The 15,594-nt window shown below is 51.7% G+C and overlaps 3 protein-coding genes across 4 annotated transcripts in view; 2 read left to right on the plus strand and 1 right to left on the minus strand.

Annotated features, from left to right (window-relative positions):
- The window catches only part of INPP5A (inositol polyphosphate-5-phosphatase A), a 215,545-nt gene extending 207,509 nt beyond the window's left edge, over window positions 1–8,036 (plus strand). Inside the window, exons 13-16 of one of the 2 annotated variants that reach the window (XM_065672510.1) lie at window positions 666–777; window positions 4,974–5,042; window positions 6,275–6,362; window positions 6,457–6,545. In XM_065672510.1, coding sequence (XP_065528582.1) covers window positions 666–777; window positions 4,974–5,042; window positions 6,275–6,355 — 262 coding nt within the window. In that variant the 3' untranslated portion in view covers window positions 6,356–6,362; window positions 6,457–6,545. Of the gene's footprint in view, window positions 1–665; window positions 778–4,973; window positions 5,043–6,274; window positions 6,363–6,456 lie in introns of both variants that reach the window. The other variant, XM_065672509.1, reaches the window with a different exon arrangement.
- Window positions 8,037–10,210: 2,174 nt separating this feature from the next.
- Window positions 10,211–13,028, minus strand: NKX6-2 (NK6 homeobox 2). The gene is made up of 3 exons (XM_065672984.1): window positions 12,213–13,028; window positions 11,836–12,008; window positions 10,211–10,992 (listed from the first exon to the last, which is right to left on the minus strand). Exons 1-3 carry the CDS (start codon window positions 12,625–12,627, stop codon window positions 10,744–10,746), a joined length of 837 nt encoding a protein of 278 aa, XP_065529056.1. The 5' UTR covers window positions 12,628–13,028; the 3' UTR covers window positions 10,211–10,743.
- A 1,530-nt stretch (window positions 13,029–14,558) lies between these two features.
- LOC136011342 (opsin-VA-like) overlaps window positions 14,559–15,594 on the plus strand; it is a 39,772-nt gene continuing 38,736 nt past the window's right edge. Inside the window, exon 1 of the mRNA XM_065672987.1 lies at window positions 14,559–14,803. Coding sequence (XP_065529059.1) covers window positions 14,617–14,803 — 187 coding nt within the window. The 5' untranslated portion in view covers window positions 14,559–14,616. The remainder of the gene's footprint in view (window positions 14,804–15,594) is intronic.

The raw sequence follows: 15,594 nt of genomic DNA on the forward strand, positions 1-15,594 counted from the left end.
CATGTAAAGGTACAGAACTTTATGTAGTCAGTATCATTGTCCTTAAACCATATTCCCAATTCCTTGGCTCTGCAGAAATCCCCTTAAGAGCCTGCTTTTGTGTCATACCTTCCCTTCTGTCAAGCTCAGAGTATCCATACAGGTGGGCGTTGTGTACAGCTGCAGAGATCCCAGTGCTCCGAACCATTTTCTGTTAAAACATTCCTGGATAGCCATCCTTGAGAGAATCCTGCAAACAAATCCTGTGAGATGAACTTGTTTTTCCATAGGTTTCCTGTTTCATCTTCTATTTATTTTCCATAGTCGCAGCCAGCAGCCTGCTCTGGGCTTGAGTTGTTGAAATGATTTTCATACCTTCACACAGGTAGTTTTCTGTCTTTGAACACTCTCACAAGCAAAACTGAAAAGTAGGAGGGAAGAGTTCAGAGACTGTATGTGTCTTAACATGTTGGCCCGAAGAAGAGTAGTAGATATAAGAAGAGAAATAGAGAAAGAGCACAGGAGAAAGAAAGGGGGAGGAGAAAAGAAGGATGATAAACATGAGAAGAGTCTAAAAGAGCTGCTTTTTGCCAGTGACACCTTTTAATTAATGTGGTTGGTTGAGCCAGAGGTTTTTGGCTGCTTCCACAGAGTTGCTGATGGCTGTGATTGTGATTTGTTTGCAGTTACCCGTACAGCGAGGACTCCAGCCAGGGAAAGCAGTACATGAATACAAGATGTCCAGCCTGGTGTGACAGAATCCTGATGTCCCATTCAGCCAAGGAGCTCATTCTGAAAGTAAGTACAGACCTTCAGCCACGCCATGGCTCCATATATGTTTTATCTTCAGCAAAGGTAGGTAGGGCTGATACACTTCTGCTTGTTCCTGGATTTTCAGTTGCCTGTAGCAAACACCAAGCTAAGACAGCTTACCATGGCAGTAACTAACTGTTATGCCTCCAGTGCCTCCCACCCAAGAATGCAGGTTTGTCCCAGTTGACCCGTTGGCAATTACCAAAGCCCAAGCTGTCACAAACGCCTCTTGTGGTAGGTTAGCTGCCGGCACTGGCTGCTGTGGTCTCACCTGTGTGTGTCAGTGCTGCCCTGGGGTGCAGGCTACTGGGAAACCTGCCTCTTTTTAAACAAGAATAGCAGAAAATAAAACCCCATCAGTCCCTAGCCCACTGCACAGCAGCATGAGCAGCCCTTGCTAAGGCTTCAGCTCAGACACAGACAGAAGCAGGAGTGGCTGCTGACTGAGGAGTAATGCTACTGAAAGAAAAACCTGTGTGGCAGCAGCTTGAGGGACCCAAGTTACAAGTGTGGTAGATTTAAGTTCCTTCTGTTGCTGATGGTGAGAACTGGATATCCTAAGAATATGTTAGTTCCTAGATAGGCCAAATTTCCTATCACTGTCCCCTGAATGAAGGCAGAGTCTCCAACAGGTAGGCTCATAACCTTGGTACATTTATTAAGTGCCTCGATTTGGACATTCCACTGGAGCTTTAAAAATACCATTGTACAACATTTTTAGAACCTATAGTTCCTCTTGGGGTTTTAATGTATAGCAGTAAGGTAAACTTGGTGATGCTCCATCCACGGTTGATCTAGACAGAGGTCAGGAGCCTTCCAATTTTCCTTTTCCCTCATTTTCTCTCTCTCCTGCTTACTGCCCTCTGCTCTCTTCCTTTCCTTGGAAACACTGAACCAGGTCAGCAGTTACATGAGCCAGCTCACACTGCCTCTGGTTTTCCTGTATGCTTGCTTGTAGTAGCTGCGGAGCTGTCCTGTTTATACTAGGTACCAGCTGTTGTAAAGGACCAAGAACGTATCAGGAAATCATGTATGATATCAGGAGATCTCACCCAGGCCTTTCTGCCCTGCACTAAGCTTTCCCTCCTGTGCCAGCCGTGGCCACAAGCACAACAGGAGGGTGAATGTGCTGTGACTTGCAGTGTTGAGGTTATCCTGCTAACCAGACTATCTGACTGTCGGATACAGAACAGACTCACCAAACCCAAAATTGCCATGTGTCTGTCTGTATGTTGCTGGTATAACTAATGCAGTTTAATGGGAGCGAATTGCAGAAAATCATCTTTGCAAAGAAATCCATATTCTGCAGTTTCATGGCTTCGTTTTTCTTCTGTTTAGATTAACGAAACCCTTGAAACTTGCTCTCCTGAAGTTTATAACCTTCTGTTTCTCTCATCACAGGGTTATTTATCTCAAGATTAGACTGTTTGCTTTGCAGTATATAACTCACTGAAAGGCTGAGAACATTTTTTCCATAGCTACTCAAATTTCCATTCAATGTACTTCCTCACTTATTGTAATGTGTAAGAAGTGTCTGCACGAGAGCTCGAAGCTTCACCCAGAACTTTAGACAATGCCTGTACTACAGTATTTAATTAAAATACTGTGGAGCTGAGAGGAACATAAGCTTTAAATAGTAATGTCAAAATCAGTGTTATCTGATCTTGTTGGACTTTTCATAAGTGAGACTTTACCCAAAATATCAAAGCTAGTACTTGGTGCCTGTGAAATTCCTAAAGAACAAAGGTTTAAAACCATGGAAAGAGTGGCCAATGAGGGAAGATTTTTTTTTAAAGCTATGAATAAGGAGATAGAAGTGTACACAAAGGCTTGAAGAGTGTAAACAGTACAAAGGGAAAGGAATTCTTTCAGATTATCTAGGGGGGTATAACTTGGATATAATGGGAGAAAATTAAACAAAGGAAAGCCAAGTTAGAGCATTGCAGAAATGTGTAACTGTGAGGTCACTCAGCCCAGTTCTTAGTCTCCATGGACCAGAAGCCCAATGGTTGGCTCTTTCAAAGTTACATTTAAAAATGCATAGAATTTTGTCCCTGCTTTTGCAAATTCTGAGCCTGCAGCGTGGGACATCTCCAGAAGCGTGTACCCAAGGTTGCAGCTGGGGATGAGGCCACACTAGCACAGTGGCTTCCCTCAGGGAGTTTGTACAGAGAAAGGAGCCAGCTTCCACAGCTCAAAACCAGTCTGCAAGTCTGGCCCATAAAACTTAATGGAAATATTCAGTAGAAAATAATGCTGAAGTGATAGAGGAAAGGGCAAAATGACCTTACAGGTTTCTGTGGTTCTGCACAGCAAGCAGTATTTGCCTTGCCTTTGAGAATTTACTCCATTGCAGAGGCTTTGGAGCTTTAAAAGGAACTGCGAAGAAAGTAATAGCAGCTTTTAATTAACTCATTACACTATGACAAATTCTTCAAATACAAATATATATGAAATTGTAAAGAATTTTTGGCTGTAGCTAGGTATTGAATATTCTGAGGCAGGTAATTATTTTGCTGTATTCATTTTTCTTATAGGCAAATAAACAATTTCTTTTTCTCGCTTAGCAATTCTATATTTTATTTCAAACAAAACTGTGGTAAACCTGCATTTTAATCCCATGTAAAGAAAGGATAGGGTGCACAAATTGCCACACTGTACAGTGTGCTCAGCTCCACAGTAGGCATTACAGATTGTACAGACATGGGCTGTAAACAGCTTTCATGCAACATCATCTATCATGCCATGGTCGGTTACCTCACCATCATGTTATTTTATGCTTCCTGAGCCCTAAAACACCAAAGGTTGCCCACTGCTAGGGAGCTGCCTTGATGCCTGATAGCATGAAGTAATGAATGCTCAGCCAAGTGTATATTGTTTCTGCTTGTGCACCGCTGTAATTTGTTTATCTGTCTAAAGATTATGCAGTTGAAAATCCACAATTTTATGCTGCCTTTGTAAATTATCAAGTCACTTTTGATGAATGTATCCCCACTTCCGATGCTGGTGGCATTATGATCTTGAAATATTGGAAAGTGCTCATGCATACAATACAGAAGGTTATGTTTTTATATTTTTGGCAGACAACCATGCTATAAAGTAAATCTGACCTTAAGCTTCCTTACCGCATTAAAGATAATTCAGTTTTAACTTTATAGTCCTAAATGCTACTGTTTATATAAAGTTAATGCCTAGTAAACTTGACTGATTACAGATGAGAAAGTCTTGACTGTTTTGTACAAAATAAATTAGTATTGCCAACTGCTTTAAAGCACATCTATGATTGTATTAGAGACTTGAGAGTGTGCAGATTGCAGGTTTAATTAGCTCATAGGAATTGTTCAGCATAATAAGAAATTGTCTTGTATGGCAATGCTTTTGTATTTATTCCTGAAGTATTGTGCTTGAGAATCAAAACAGATTCTCAAAATGGCATTTATTGCAAGTGACAGAAAGATGAGTATGTTTTATTATTCATTAAGTTACAAATGCTAAAGAAGTCAGTGCATAAGGATAGAGTTCAACATGTAACAAAATGAAAGTAATTCATAATGGAGTCTGGAGGAATGTCATCTTTCACTTGCTGGTTTTCTTAAAGTCGATGTTTTTTTTCACATGAAGAAATGTGTCTCATAGAAAGGTTAAAGATTATACTCATAAACTGTAAATTCATTCCTTTCTCCGAACATTTAAAATCACCTATATGGTGAAATCAAATGCTCTTAGAAGGCAATATTGATTGCATTTAATTTGAAGAACAGCATCTATCGCACCTCATTCAATAAAAATTGTGTGTTGTTCTTAAAAAAAGGACTGGCCAAAGGCACTGACTGCACGTCCCTGGCAGAAGGCTGGATGCATCATACCCAAGCCATTCATTTCATCCACCCAAGTGTTAAAATGTCTTGAGGTCCCAGAAGCAAGGAGTAGGTGCAGTGATTTTTTGAGTTAATTTGCATGGACAAATTACACAAATGACTGCAAACAGCACTGGACATAAAAACTCACTCTATGTGGTCTTTCTCTGAAGAAGCCAAGCGAAGATGTGTTAATGTTGCTTTGCTCAGAAGCTGGTTTGAACTATTTGCATAAATCATTTCTGTGTTTTCTTTCTGTGTGTGTAATGCAGAGAATGCCTGCACTGACTGGGGGTTTGTTGTGTTTCTTTTTCTTTTAACTAGTCAGAAAATGATGAGAAGATAGTAATATATGACCACATTGGGCCTAATGTCTGCATGGGGGATCACAAGGTAAATAAAACAGACATTTAGATTGTATCTTCTAAGTCTTTCTCATGAGGATGAAGAATATGTGCACTAGTTTCTGTTAACTCTATGTTTAAGTCAACTATACCTCTGTCCTGTTTTTAATTTAAAGACTTAAAAATGTTTTAAAGTTGAATTCAGCAGAAAGCAGACAGTATATTAGAGCAGGCACTTGTATGAAATAAAGAACAGGATGATATGCTCTAGGCTGGAAGCATGATACAATACAAAAATGAAGAGGAGCAGCAGCTGTCTGTGCACTTACGACTCTTGCTGTAAAACAGAAGTATTTTCATTGTAGTTGAAAACCCACTTTTTATTGGGTTATTAAAATTGCTTCCAAGGCATAGATTCCATGAAGTTGGTGCCTTGCTGCTCATTAGTAAAACTCCAAGACAGAATTTTACAAACAATCTTCTCTGCTGCAGGTACCAGGTGGGAAGCACAGTCAGGAATCCAGCCAAACTGAGTGTTTGCTCTCTTTGAAAAAGGCTGATCAAGGAGGAGGAGGAAAGCTCTGAAAGCCCAAATTAAAACAATATGAGACCTATAAAAACTCATGTAGAAACTTGTAAAGTATATGATAGTGGTAATGTGTCAGACAGCACTAAGCTTCTTGAATGTTAATTCAGTGATGGATAGTGGGTAACCGCATGTGTATGCATGCGTCCAAATTCACAAATAACATGGCTGTATTTACTTTCGTGCTCAAGAGTTCTTGTGAGACAGTGGTGTTGTTCTAAGGAAGAATGTGCTTAAGATATTTGTCCAGATACACCCAAGTCAGGTTTTAAACTACAGCAGTTTACTCACTGCTACAGTGAAATGGGAAGCTCAGGGTGTCAGCCGCTGCAGGGCAGCCAGCTCACAACCAGAAATCTCTTTCCCTTGTCACTAGTGTACCTAACACAGATCTTTTAGCAGGCACTTGCAGTGGAGCTGATGCAATCAGTGATAAGGGGGAGTTGTGTCTAAAACCAGAGCCTCTTCCTGTGGAAATCAGGGGCAAATTTCCCCTTTGACTTCAAGGAGAGCAGAGATCTATAGGGAGATGATAGAGTTCTCCTGTGCATTTTGTAGCTAGATTAATCAGAAAAATGCTTGCACTGTTTTGTTGCAAGTCGTAGAGGAATTTTTGTTGTGTTTACTGCTGATTGTAAAAACATAATGTTTCCATTTCAAACATGTAACTTCTATTTTTCCCTGACTTGCTGCAGCCTGTGTTCCTGTCCTTTCGAATAGCTGCTGGGGCAGGTAAACCTATTGCAAATGTGCACAAGTGTTGTGTCGTGCAGTGATGTGGTGGTAAATATCATTTTTTTTCCTCTACGTTTATATTCTCTACAACATTTCCCCTGTGTTTATTTTTCTTTTTAAAAACCTGCCAATTCTGCAACAGGAAAAAGATGCCAACGGAACGAGAAGATTTTCCGTGAAGCCAGCCTGTAGCAGGAGGGAAGGAGCACGCCACAAACCGAAACACTTAATCCTAACAGCTGTATTGATAAATCAAGTCCCGAGTGCCACATTTTTAGACTGCTGATCGTACACTATGCTTCAGCATCCGGACTCTGTTCGAGAAAAGCCTCACATACCTCACTGTCTTGTATGTTCATGTGACATCAAGTAGAAACGTGGAATTATTTTTTATATATATGTCACGATTCTGTTGCCAAAACTCTAAATAGACAGCAGAGATGTTCTGTATTTTAGATTTCACGACTTTCAACTTTTAGTAAGTGTTTGTCAATGTGGAAAAGCATATTATGAACTTCTAAAGGTGTCATGCCTAACATTATATATCTTTACCACTTTGGGGTTTTGTACATTGGATTGTATAGATAGAGCTATCAATGGTTTTAAAATGGTATTTTCTTTGTTGACCAAGGCTTATGGTTTGTGTTTTTAGTTTTAGTATTTTGGTTTTCATTTTTATAATTTTTTTCTCATGTTATTTACTATACTGCCATGTTACATGGTTTTTGAATCACACAGCAGCTGCTTTCTATACATACATATATGTGTGTGTATATATATGTATGTATGTGTATATATACACAGATATATAAATAATTTATAAACCTGACCAAAACTTATGCTAAATATACTTTCCAATATGAATGCTTGAGAGTGCCATATCAGCAGTTAGTGTCCGAGTCCTAGCAGGTTCAGTTAAGTGTACATCAACAGCCAACATTTATATAATAAATAATATATAGCAGTGCCATCCTGGATACAGATATATATAGCATACTATATAGCACATATATTAGCAGTTTCACTTTGTTACTCCTATAATCCCTTCTTTCTATGTAATATTAAGGATTGAATGTGAAGTTCTTAGCTAGGTTTGGGTGTAACTTTCCAGAATTTTGTAAACTGGTTTTGTCTGTCTTTTGTTACTGTTTATGGTGCCAAGTATTCTATATTGAAACAATAACAGCACGGGAGAAGAGAATGATAGTCTGCTTCAGGTAGCAGCTGTACTGGACACAGACTGTATTTATACAGTGTTAAAGGAAGAAAAAAAAAACAACTGTAAATTTTCCTGGTTAGTAGCTCGGTGCAGCTATAATATAACCTTGTTACGGACATTTTTCTCCCACCACTAAATAAAACATTAAAAGGTAATTAGGGAGTCTGTTGATGAAACACAAATGTATGTTTTATTGATTTAATTTAGAACACTACAGAGTTCATGGACTGCGTGATGGCATTAGATTGATGCTTGATTTTGGTATAAATCACTACCATTGAAAATGATTTGATGTCTGCTTGCAGAGTGTGTTCTCAGCAGTACGAGCTGGGTTTCTCTAAGCGCTGTTGCCCAGCGGGTGTTGCAGCTCTGTATCGTCGTTGTGCCATGTTGCATTATAACCACACAGTAATTCTATTTAAGCAAACTCAACTCATGATAACTTCGAAGGCCTTTAGAAACGAGTACTCTGGTTCTCAAGCAATAAAACTAATCATGGTGAATGTGGTTGTGTCTGTCCCTTTAATTTGGGCATTGGGGACTACAGGGAAATTATTTAATTGTCACATTTCTTATTAATGAGTTACCTTTTAATCTCCTGCCAGTTAACGGGGTATTTCTCAGATGGGAACCCGTGTTGCAGAATGCAGCTCGTAGGATTAATCAAAACACAAGACAAACTGAGGAAAAGACGGTTTGGAGTTTGCATTGGAGTGCTGCTGCACGGGGAGTTACTTGACTTTGTGAGCTACTCAGGAGATGCCAGCGCCCAGCAGCTCGATGAATTTGCCGTCGTAAGCTCCTTCGTGACTATCCCCGGGTGCCGAAAACCCGCTGCCCGGTCAAGCTCCTGACGGAGCCTCCTTCACAGATCAGCTCGTCACAGCCGTGGAGCGGGCGGCTGTCAGTGCGGCCCCCGCCGGGCCGCAGGCGCTGGGTGGGGGTGAGCGGTCACAGTGACTCGACGAGTCTCAGGCTGAGCCCGCAGGAACTCGTAAAACGCAGCTCTGGCGTTCAGAGACGCCCGGGCGGGGCCGTCACCGGCAGCGCTCCCGACCGCACCTGGGGGGTCCGGCCCCGCGACCGCCGTCGGACTCCGCGCAGCCCCAGGGCCCCACTCCGCGGAAGGCCGAACGGGCATCCCCGAGCGCAGGTGCGCGGGCTCCGCGGGCCGCTTTAACTCCGCTCCCCGGCAGGCAGAGCCGCGGGTGTGACTGATCCGACCTCCAGACGCGGGTGGGCTTTGTTTGGTCGCTTCCCCTCAGGAGCCGGGAGGTCGGCTCGGGGTCGTGGCTGCGGCTGCAGCGGCCCGTCTCGGAGTGCTCAGAGCCCAGCCGCAGTTTATAAACTCGATCTGCTCCGTCCGTGACCGCGGTGCAGCTCGAGCGAGGTCCCGGCAGGCCCTGCTCTCAGCGGGTAACGATTTGCAGGACCCCCAGTCCCGTCCCCCGAGCCGAGGAGCTGCCCGGGTCCGAGGGAAACAAAACAGGACGAGCTCGACCACCGGCCGGGGGGGAGCGGCACAGGCGGGCCGGGGGTCCCGGCGGGGGAAGGCGCCGGTCACAGCCTTTGCTGCCCTTCCTCTTAGCGAGATTTGTCCCGACGCAGGCCGGGGCCGCCGCCTCGGAGCTGCGGGCAGGGAACGTCGCCGCGCGGGGCCGCGGACCCCGTGCAGCCACCGGGGAGCAGCGGCGGTCGGTAGCGGGGCCGCAGCCCTCGGTTCCCGTCGGGCTGGCGGGCAGAGGCCGCAGCCGCCCACGGTGCAGGGAGCCCGGGAGCGCAAACCCGGCCCAGTGCTGTGGAAGGCGGCTGCGGGCAGCACAGGGACTCAAACCCGGCCCGCGGGGCCGGAGCGTGTCACGGCCGTCCCCAGGGGCGCTGTCCTCCGCCGGTGGAGCGCGGCTGGCCCGCAGAGTGGCCGTTGCTTTTGTTCAGGCTGCGAAGCAGCAGCTCGGAGGCGGAAGGAACAGAGTGTCTTATTCATTAAATTAAAGCAAACGGCTAAAAGGCAGCGCGCTTAGGGGCTGGCACCCGCTGCGCTTCCTACGTGCCCGGGCAGCGGCATGGCAGCTCGACGGCTGCCCCGTTACCTGGGTCTCGTTACGGGCATGTCGTGACCCCCCGTGCAGGGCCGCCAGTGCCGGGGGCGGGCCGGGGGCCGCGAGGCGGGAGGTCGCTGTTTGCGGAGCCCGCCGCCAGGAAAGTGCGTTCGCCTCCCGGTCTTGTGCAGCGGCCGGTATCTGGACAGCGCGGTGGGACGCGTCCCCTCCTCGGGGCGCAGCGCATCGCCTGCCAGCAGCCACCGAAGCGGTTTGGGTGCTGGGAGCCGGGGCTGCCACGGCCCCTGCACCCGGCAGGTTCGGGCTGCACGTTCCGTCCCGGGGGGGCCCGGGGGGGCCCAGGTCCGCGTTCCCGTGAGGCAGTGCCCGGCTCGACCCACCGACCCCAGCGCACCCTCGTCCTCTCGCGGAGCGGCAGGGCCGGGCACGCAGCTGCGGGCGGGGGGGCGGTACCGGAGGGAGCGCCCGACCACGGCCCCACCACTGCGGAGGAGCAGGGGAACGCCGGGCGGGGGCAGGCGTGCCGGTCCGAGCCCGCAGGCGAGGGAGCGAAGGCCAGAAGCCGCGCGGCCCCACGACCCAAACCGAGGCAATGCGGGAAGAAACACGCTGAAGGAGAAGCTTGTTAAATAATTTATTGATTTATACAAAGTCTTTCCAACCCGCGTAGAGACATTATTTGATCCCAGTGTAAAATCAAGTGTCCGTTTTCCTCTAGTGCTTTTTTGGGTTGTTTTCTCTCTTTTGATATTATTAAGCATAAAATCCGGAGGCAGGAGAAACCAAACCGCCAAAACACATAGTAGAGGGAGGGACTGAAAGAAAACAGCCGTTTTTTACACTAGAAATATACAGCACAAAATCTGAAATTTACTATATACAAAGTGGCTGAGCTTGGATTTGGCGACCCATAGAAAACGTAACAAAATCTGATTGTTAGGAGAAGGAAACCTGCAAGAAGGTGAAAAGAAAGAGGAGCAGACCTCAACGGGACACGAAACAAAACCCCAAAACGCTGGAAAAAATTCCTTTGAAATTTACACCGATGAGAGAGAAAATAATTTCATAACTTATTCTGTAAAAAATATATATACATCTCACATACATCTTGGGCTGTACAACGCCCCGCTCTGCCATCCCGCCGGGGCCCTCACAAGGTATCCGAGCTGGTGCTGCAGGGGCTTACCAGGGACAGGGCCGTGGGTTTGTGCTTCTTCAGTAGCCGCGTGATTTTTTCGTCGTCGGAGTTGGGGTCCAGGGGCTTGTTGTACTCCTCATCGTCCTCATTGTCCGAGCTCTCCTTCAGCTTCTCCGTCTCTGAGTCGTGCTTCTTCTTCGCCGAGGCCATTTCCGCCGCGTGCCGCTTCCGCCACTTGGTCCGTCTGTTCTGGAACCAGACCTGGGCACCGGCACCGGGCACGGCTCAGTCCCGCCGCCCCGGGACCCGACACCCTCCCCCGTGCCGAGCTGCCCCGTCCCGCCGCGGCGACAACAGCGGAAGGTGACGCGCTGGGGACACCAACACCCCTACCCCGATGACCACCCCGCGGACGTCCCCAGCGGGGGCCGTGCAGCGGTAAAAGCGGCGGTTTCGGTGGAAAACGAGATACGGTGGCCACAAAAATAAGTTTTATGGGTTCCCAGCGCATCTCAACTGGCCGGGGCGCCTCAAGTCGTTGCCAGCTAATTGTGTGGTTATGCAAGGGGAAGCCGTGCCAACTGCTGGAGAGCATCTGCCCTGAAAACTGACCCGAGGGAAGCAGTTACCTGCCCGGCGTTTTGGGGAGGGGTTTGGGTTATTTTTGAGGTTTTGGGGAGAGTTCTCTGTTTAGGGTTTATCTGGGTTTCCGTTTGTTCGTTTTGTTGTTTTTTTTTTTATGTTTGTGGGCTGGATTTTAATTTTTCTGTGTGTTTGGGTTTGTTGGGTTTTGGTTTGCTTTTGCTCTGGTTTTGGATTTTGTTCGTTCGTTTGTTTGTGGGTTTCTGATATATATAAATATTTCCTATATCGCTTGCAACACGAAGCACTCTGAGGACCAAACAGCTTGTGTAGAACTTGGGCTAAAATCCTTATCCGATATCCAAACGTAATTTAAATTACGGCTGATTTTAAAACAAACGAGCCGCGCGGCTGCGGTTTCTCCTGGTCGGTGACAATCGCTGCCGAAGCCAGGAGCTGCCGCGCTGCCCCGGCGTCTGCAGAGGGACCCCGGGCCCGGCCCGGCGCGCCCGCAGGACCTACCTTCACCTGGCTCTCGGTCATCCCGAGGGAATAGGCGAGGCGGGCCCGCTCCGGTCCGGCCAAGTACTTCGTTTGTTCGAAGGTTTTCTCCAAAGCAAAAATCTGCTGCCCGGAGAAAGTCGGGCGCGAGTGTTTCTTCTTGCCGTCCTTGTCCAAAACCATCCCCGCCTGAGCTGAAAGCGGAGGAGAAACGGCTCCGTCAGAGCTCTGGTCTGCACCGGTCCCATCCTAGGGCCCGAACTGCTGCGAGGCTGCCTCGGGCTCAGCTGGCTCCGAGCAGGATTCGGTGCAGGGAAGTCCCGGATCGCGGCGGCCGCCCCGTCCACCGCGCCCGCCCGCCCCAGGCCGCGCTCCCCGCTGGAACCGGGCGCACTTACCGGGACAGGCGAGCCGGGGGTCTCTCCAGGGAGAGCCCTGCACCACTCCCGGCCAGAAGATGGGCGGCCGCCCCGGCAGCTCCGCTAGCGGCTTCGGGTAGCGGGAGACGGCGGCGGGGTTGAAGTACATCCCCGCCGAGGCCGCCAGCCCGTTGATGCGGGGCAGCCCGCCCAGCAGGTTGCTGGCGGAGCCCACGGGCCGCCCCAGGATGTCGCTTATTCCGTGCGGCGTCCCCAAGGGGAGCTGTGTGTTGAGCCCGCCCAGGGCAGGCGCCTTGAAGCCGGAGGGGTTCTGCAGGGCGTAGGGAAAGAGGGAGGTCTTCATCTCGGCCATGTTGTGCAGCGCGGCCAGCGGCGTACTGCTGAGGACGAACGCGCTCTGGCGATTAGCATCCATCTGCCCCACCGCTAACATTGGTGGTCATCAGAGAGCGCGGGCCCGTCTCCAACCGCGCCGGCAGCTGCAGCCCCGAGGCCCCGCTCTGGCGGGACAGTCCCTCCTCTGCGGGCGGTATCAACGCAGCAGCAAGTACCAAAGTTTGCCGGCAGCAGGGGAACAGCGGCGCAGCTCCGCCCGCCCCCGCCGCTCGGCGACGCGCACCACGAACGTCCAGGCTGGAGAGCGGCGACAGCCAACTCGGGGCCGCGCAGCGACCCGGCAGAGGTGGGAGTCCCGGGGAAAGGAGTGCCCCGCCGGCGGAGCGTCCCGGCGGGCTGCGGCGGCGGCGCTGGGCCCGGGGTCGGGAGGGAGAACGGCCGGGACGGGACCAGCGCCGCTGGGACGGGCTCCGCGCCTCGCCTCGGCCGCGTGTCCCGGCGGCGGGGACCCTGCGCGCCGCGCCCCGGGGCGCAGATAACCGCGCGGGCACCGGCGAGCTCCGCGCCCATTGGGCGGCCACCTCCCCGCGCCGGCGCCGCGGCCCAATCGGCGGGCGCCGAGCGCCCCCACCCCGACACGTCACCGCCGGGCCGGGCGGACCCCGGCGCCGAGGGAGCGCGCAGGGGCCGCACGTGGCCGCGCAGCAGGGCCGCGCGCGGGTCCGCTCCGCTCCGCTCCGCTCCGCACCCGCCGGGGTCAGCGCCGCTCCTCTCCCGTCGCGTCGCGGCGGGCGCTTCCCGTGGGGCGGGCACCTCGCTGGGAGGCGGGAGCCCCGCTGAGCCGAAAGGGCTCGGCTCCGGGAGACCTTCCCGCTGCGGCGGGGCCGGGAAGGCCGCGGAGGCGGCCGCTGAGCGCCGCGCCGGGCAGGTCTCCCCCCGAGCGCCTCGCTTCCCGGCCCGCTCGCCTCAGTGTCGGTCATCGGTTCCCAGGGCGCGGCAGCTGTTGCCTTGCGTTAGAGTGGGATGTCTGTAGCGCGGGGCTGAAAGCGGTGTTTTCGTGCTGGGAACAGCGGCTGCGCCCAGTGGGCTTTGCCCGACGCCGCCAGCACCGGAGAGGCCTGGCGGGGACGTACGGCGCTCGGTATGGGGAGGAGGAACGGCCGACACCTCATCGCGGAACGAAGCTCGTTCGCACAAATAAAACTACCGTAGGTATTCTTCTTAATCGAGTATGTGTGCACTTGCCAAGAGAAGAATTCGGGTTTGAGGTCTCAACAGAAACTAATCCCGGGACCGGGGTTTGAAGCGCATTCCTTGTCGTCTCACAGCCGCCGGCTCCTGCTTTCCTGTTGCACTGTTAGCCAAGGAAAAGATTAACGACAAGTGGGGAACTAAAACTTTTCCAAGTGTTCAGAGTGAACATGAATCGGCTTTGCCACATCAGACCACTTACTAAAACGCGATGTCCCTTGGTTGTTGCGATGTCTGTCATCAGAACCGTTTGCAGGTAAATGGGTTTCGTTTAGCCTGAACCAGCAGCTCTAATGTCGGTTAAGTTTGGGAAGTGTTTACTCGGGCTCGATCAATGGTCTTTATTTTCGGTCGCTGAAGTTGGACATGCTGTAACACCGTGTGTGTCTTGTTATGTGCATCCTCGTAAACTGCTTAACGTGAAAACGTGAGATTAAAAATGACGCTGCCCTAAAGAAGGTTTAATAAACGACTTCATCGCTTTTTCCTCTCCCTGTTGCAAACAGCAGCAACAAGGAGTAGTAAAGGGTTTATCACGCTCCTCACGAAGCCCCTTGTCCCCTTGTCCATTTCTGCTGGCCTTTTGCCTCCGGTTGGGCGGAAGGGTCGGTGCTGACGGCAGCCCGGCGGCGGGGCGCGACCGTTCCCCGAGGGCTGCGGACCCGCCCGGCTCTCCCGGGACGCGGGGTTGGCCCGTCTCGGGGCGGGGGGGGGCAGGAGCCATCGCACCGCCCCGCCGGGGGCTGTCTCCCTTTGCCGGTGCCTCCCCCGGCCGCGCGCCGTCGGGATTCCGCGGCAGAGGTCCGGGGTCCTCCCGGTGGAGGTGCCCGGGGCGATGGAACGCGTCCTCCTCCCCGCCCGCGGGGTGCCGCCTCCGAGCGCACATCGGCAGCAGCGGCCGCTTCGGCTCCGCCAGTGTGAGGCAGCCCGGGCGCTAACCCATTCACCACGCACAAGCAACCGTTCCCGAGGAGCCGGCTCCGCCGGTACTCTTCTGCCTCGCACGGGACCGACGGAACAGGGTAAGCGCGCGCCTGCGGGCTGCAGGACAGGGTGAGCCGGGGAGCTCCCCGCTGCCCCGGTGACCGTGACCGTGTCCGTCTCTCTCCCTCTTCCCGACGCGCGCTTCCCGAGTGCCTCAGGCACCCGCGGCCGCTTCGGGGCTCCTGGGGGCCGCTGCCCTGAGCCCCGGCCAGCCCGGCCGTGCGAGTTCCGAGGGGCAGAGCCGATGCGTCCCGCTCTCATCTTCGGGTGAAAGCTAAATCAGCACTCTGAGACCGGCCGATAATCCGTATCTGTCATCAGCGACGCCCGTAGCACGTTAGCGGTACGTTCGTCCTGCTCATTGACCTTCCCGCAATCTAATCAGCTCGCGTTTTTCCAGGTGGAAACATGCGGGGGTTATCTGCAGACTCCGCGCACGACGAAAACGCTTTCGCGTCTTTTCTGCCGGCCTTCCGATGAAGGGGGGCACCGACGGAGGCCTCCCCACCCCGCCGCCCTCCGCGGGAACCCCGGACCGGCACCGCCCGCCCGGCCCCGGCTCTCGGCTTCCCCTGGTCGGGTGCTGCGTGTCCCTCCCCCGGTCCCAGTGCTGCTTTTCCCCGCTGCCGCCAGGCCCCTTCCTCTCGGCGCGGGCCGCACCCTCCCGTGGCGGCTGCGGGCTGCTCCCGGCCAGGGCGCTCCGTCGGCTCCTGTCTCGGCCGCGGGTGTCCGCCTCCCGCTCCTCCCGCCCTGGGTGACCTCGGTGAAAGAACCCGGGGTGGGGGGGCCGTCGCGGGGAGCGCACTGCGCGCAGCGGCGCCGGAGCTGC

This window comes from Lathamus discolor, chromosome 3 (genome assembly GCF_037157495.1).
Source record: "Lathamus discolor isolate bLatDis1 chromosome 3, bLatDis1.hap1, whole genome shotgun sequence".
NCBI classification, from domain to species: domain Eukaryota; kingdom Metazoa; phylum Chordata; class Aves; order Psittaciformes; family Psittacidae; genus Lathamus; species Lathamus discolor.

Coding starts and splice junctions, on each gene's coding strand:
- NKX6-2 (XM_065672984.1), bottom strand. CDS start 12,627: ATGTTAGCGGTGGGGCAGATGGATGCTAATCGCCAGAGCGCGTTCGTC. Junction 12,009..12,212: donor CCCCCGGCTCGCCTGTCCCG/GTAAGTGCGCCC, acceptor CTCCGCTTTCAG/CTCAGGCGGGGATGGTTTTG. Junction 10,993..11,835: donor TGACCGAGAGCCAGGTGAAG/GTAGGTCCTGCG, acceptor GCCGGTGCCCAG/GTCTGGTTCCAGAACAGACG.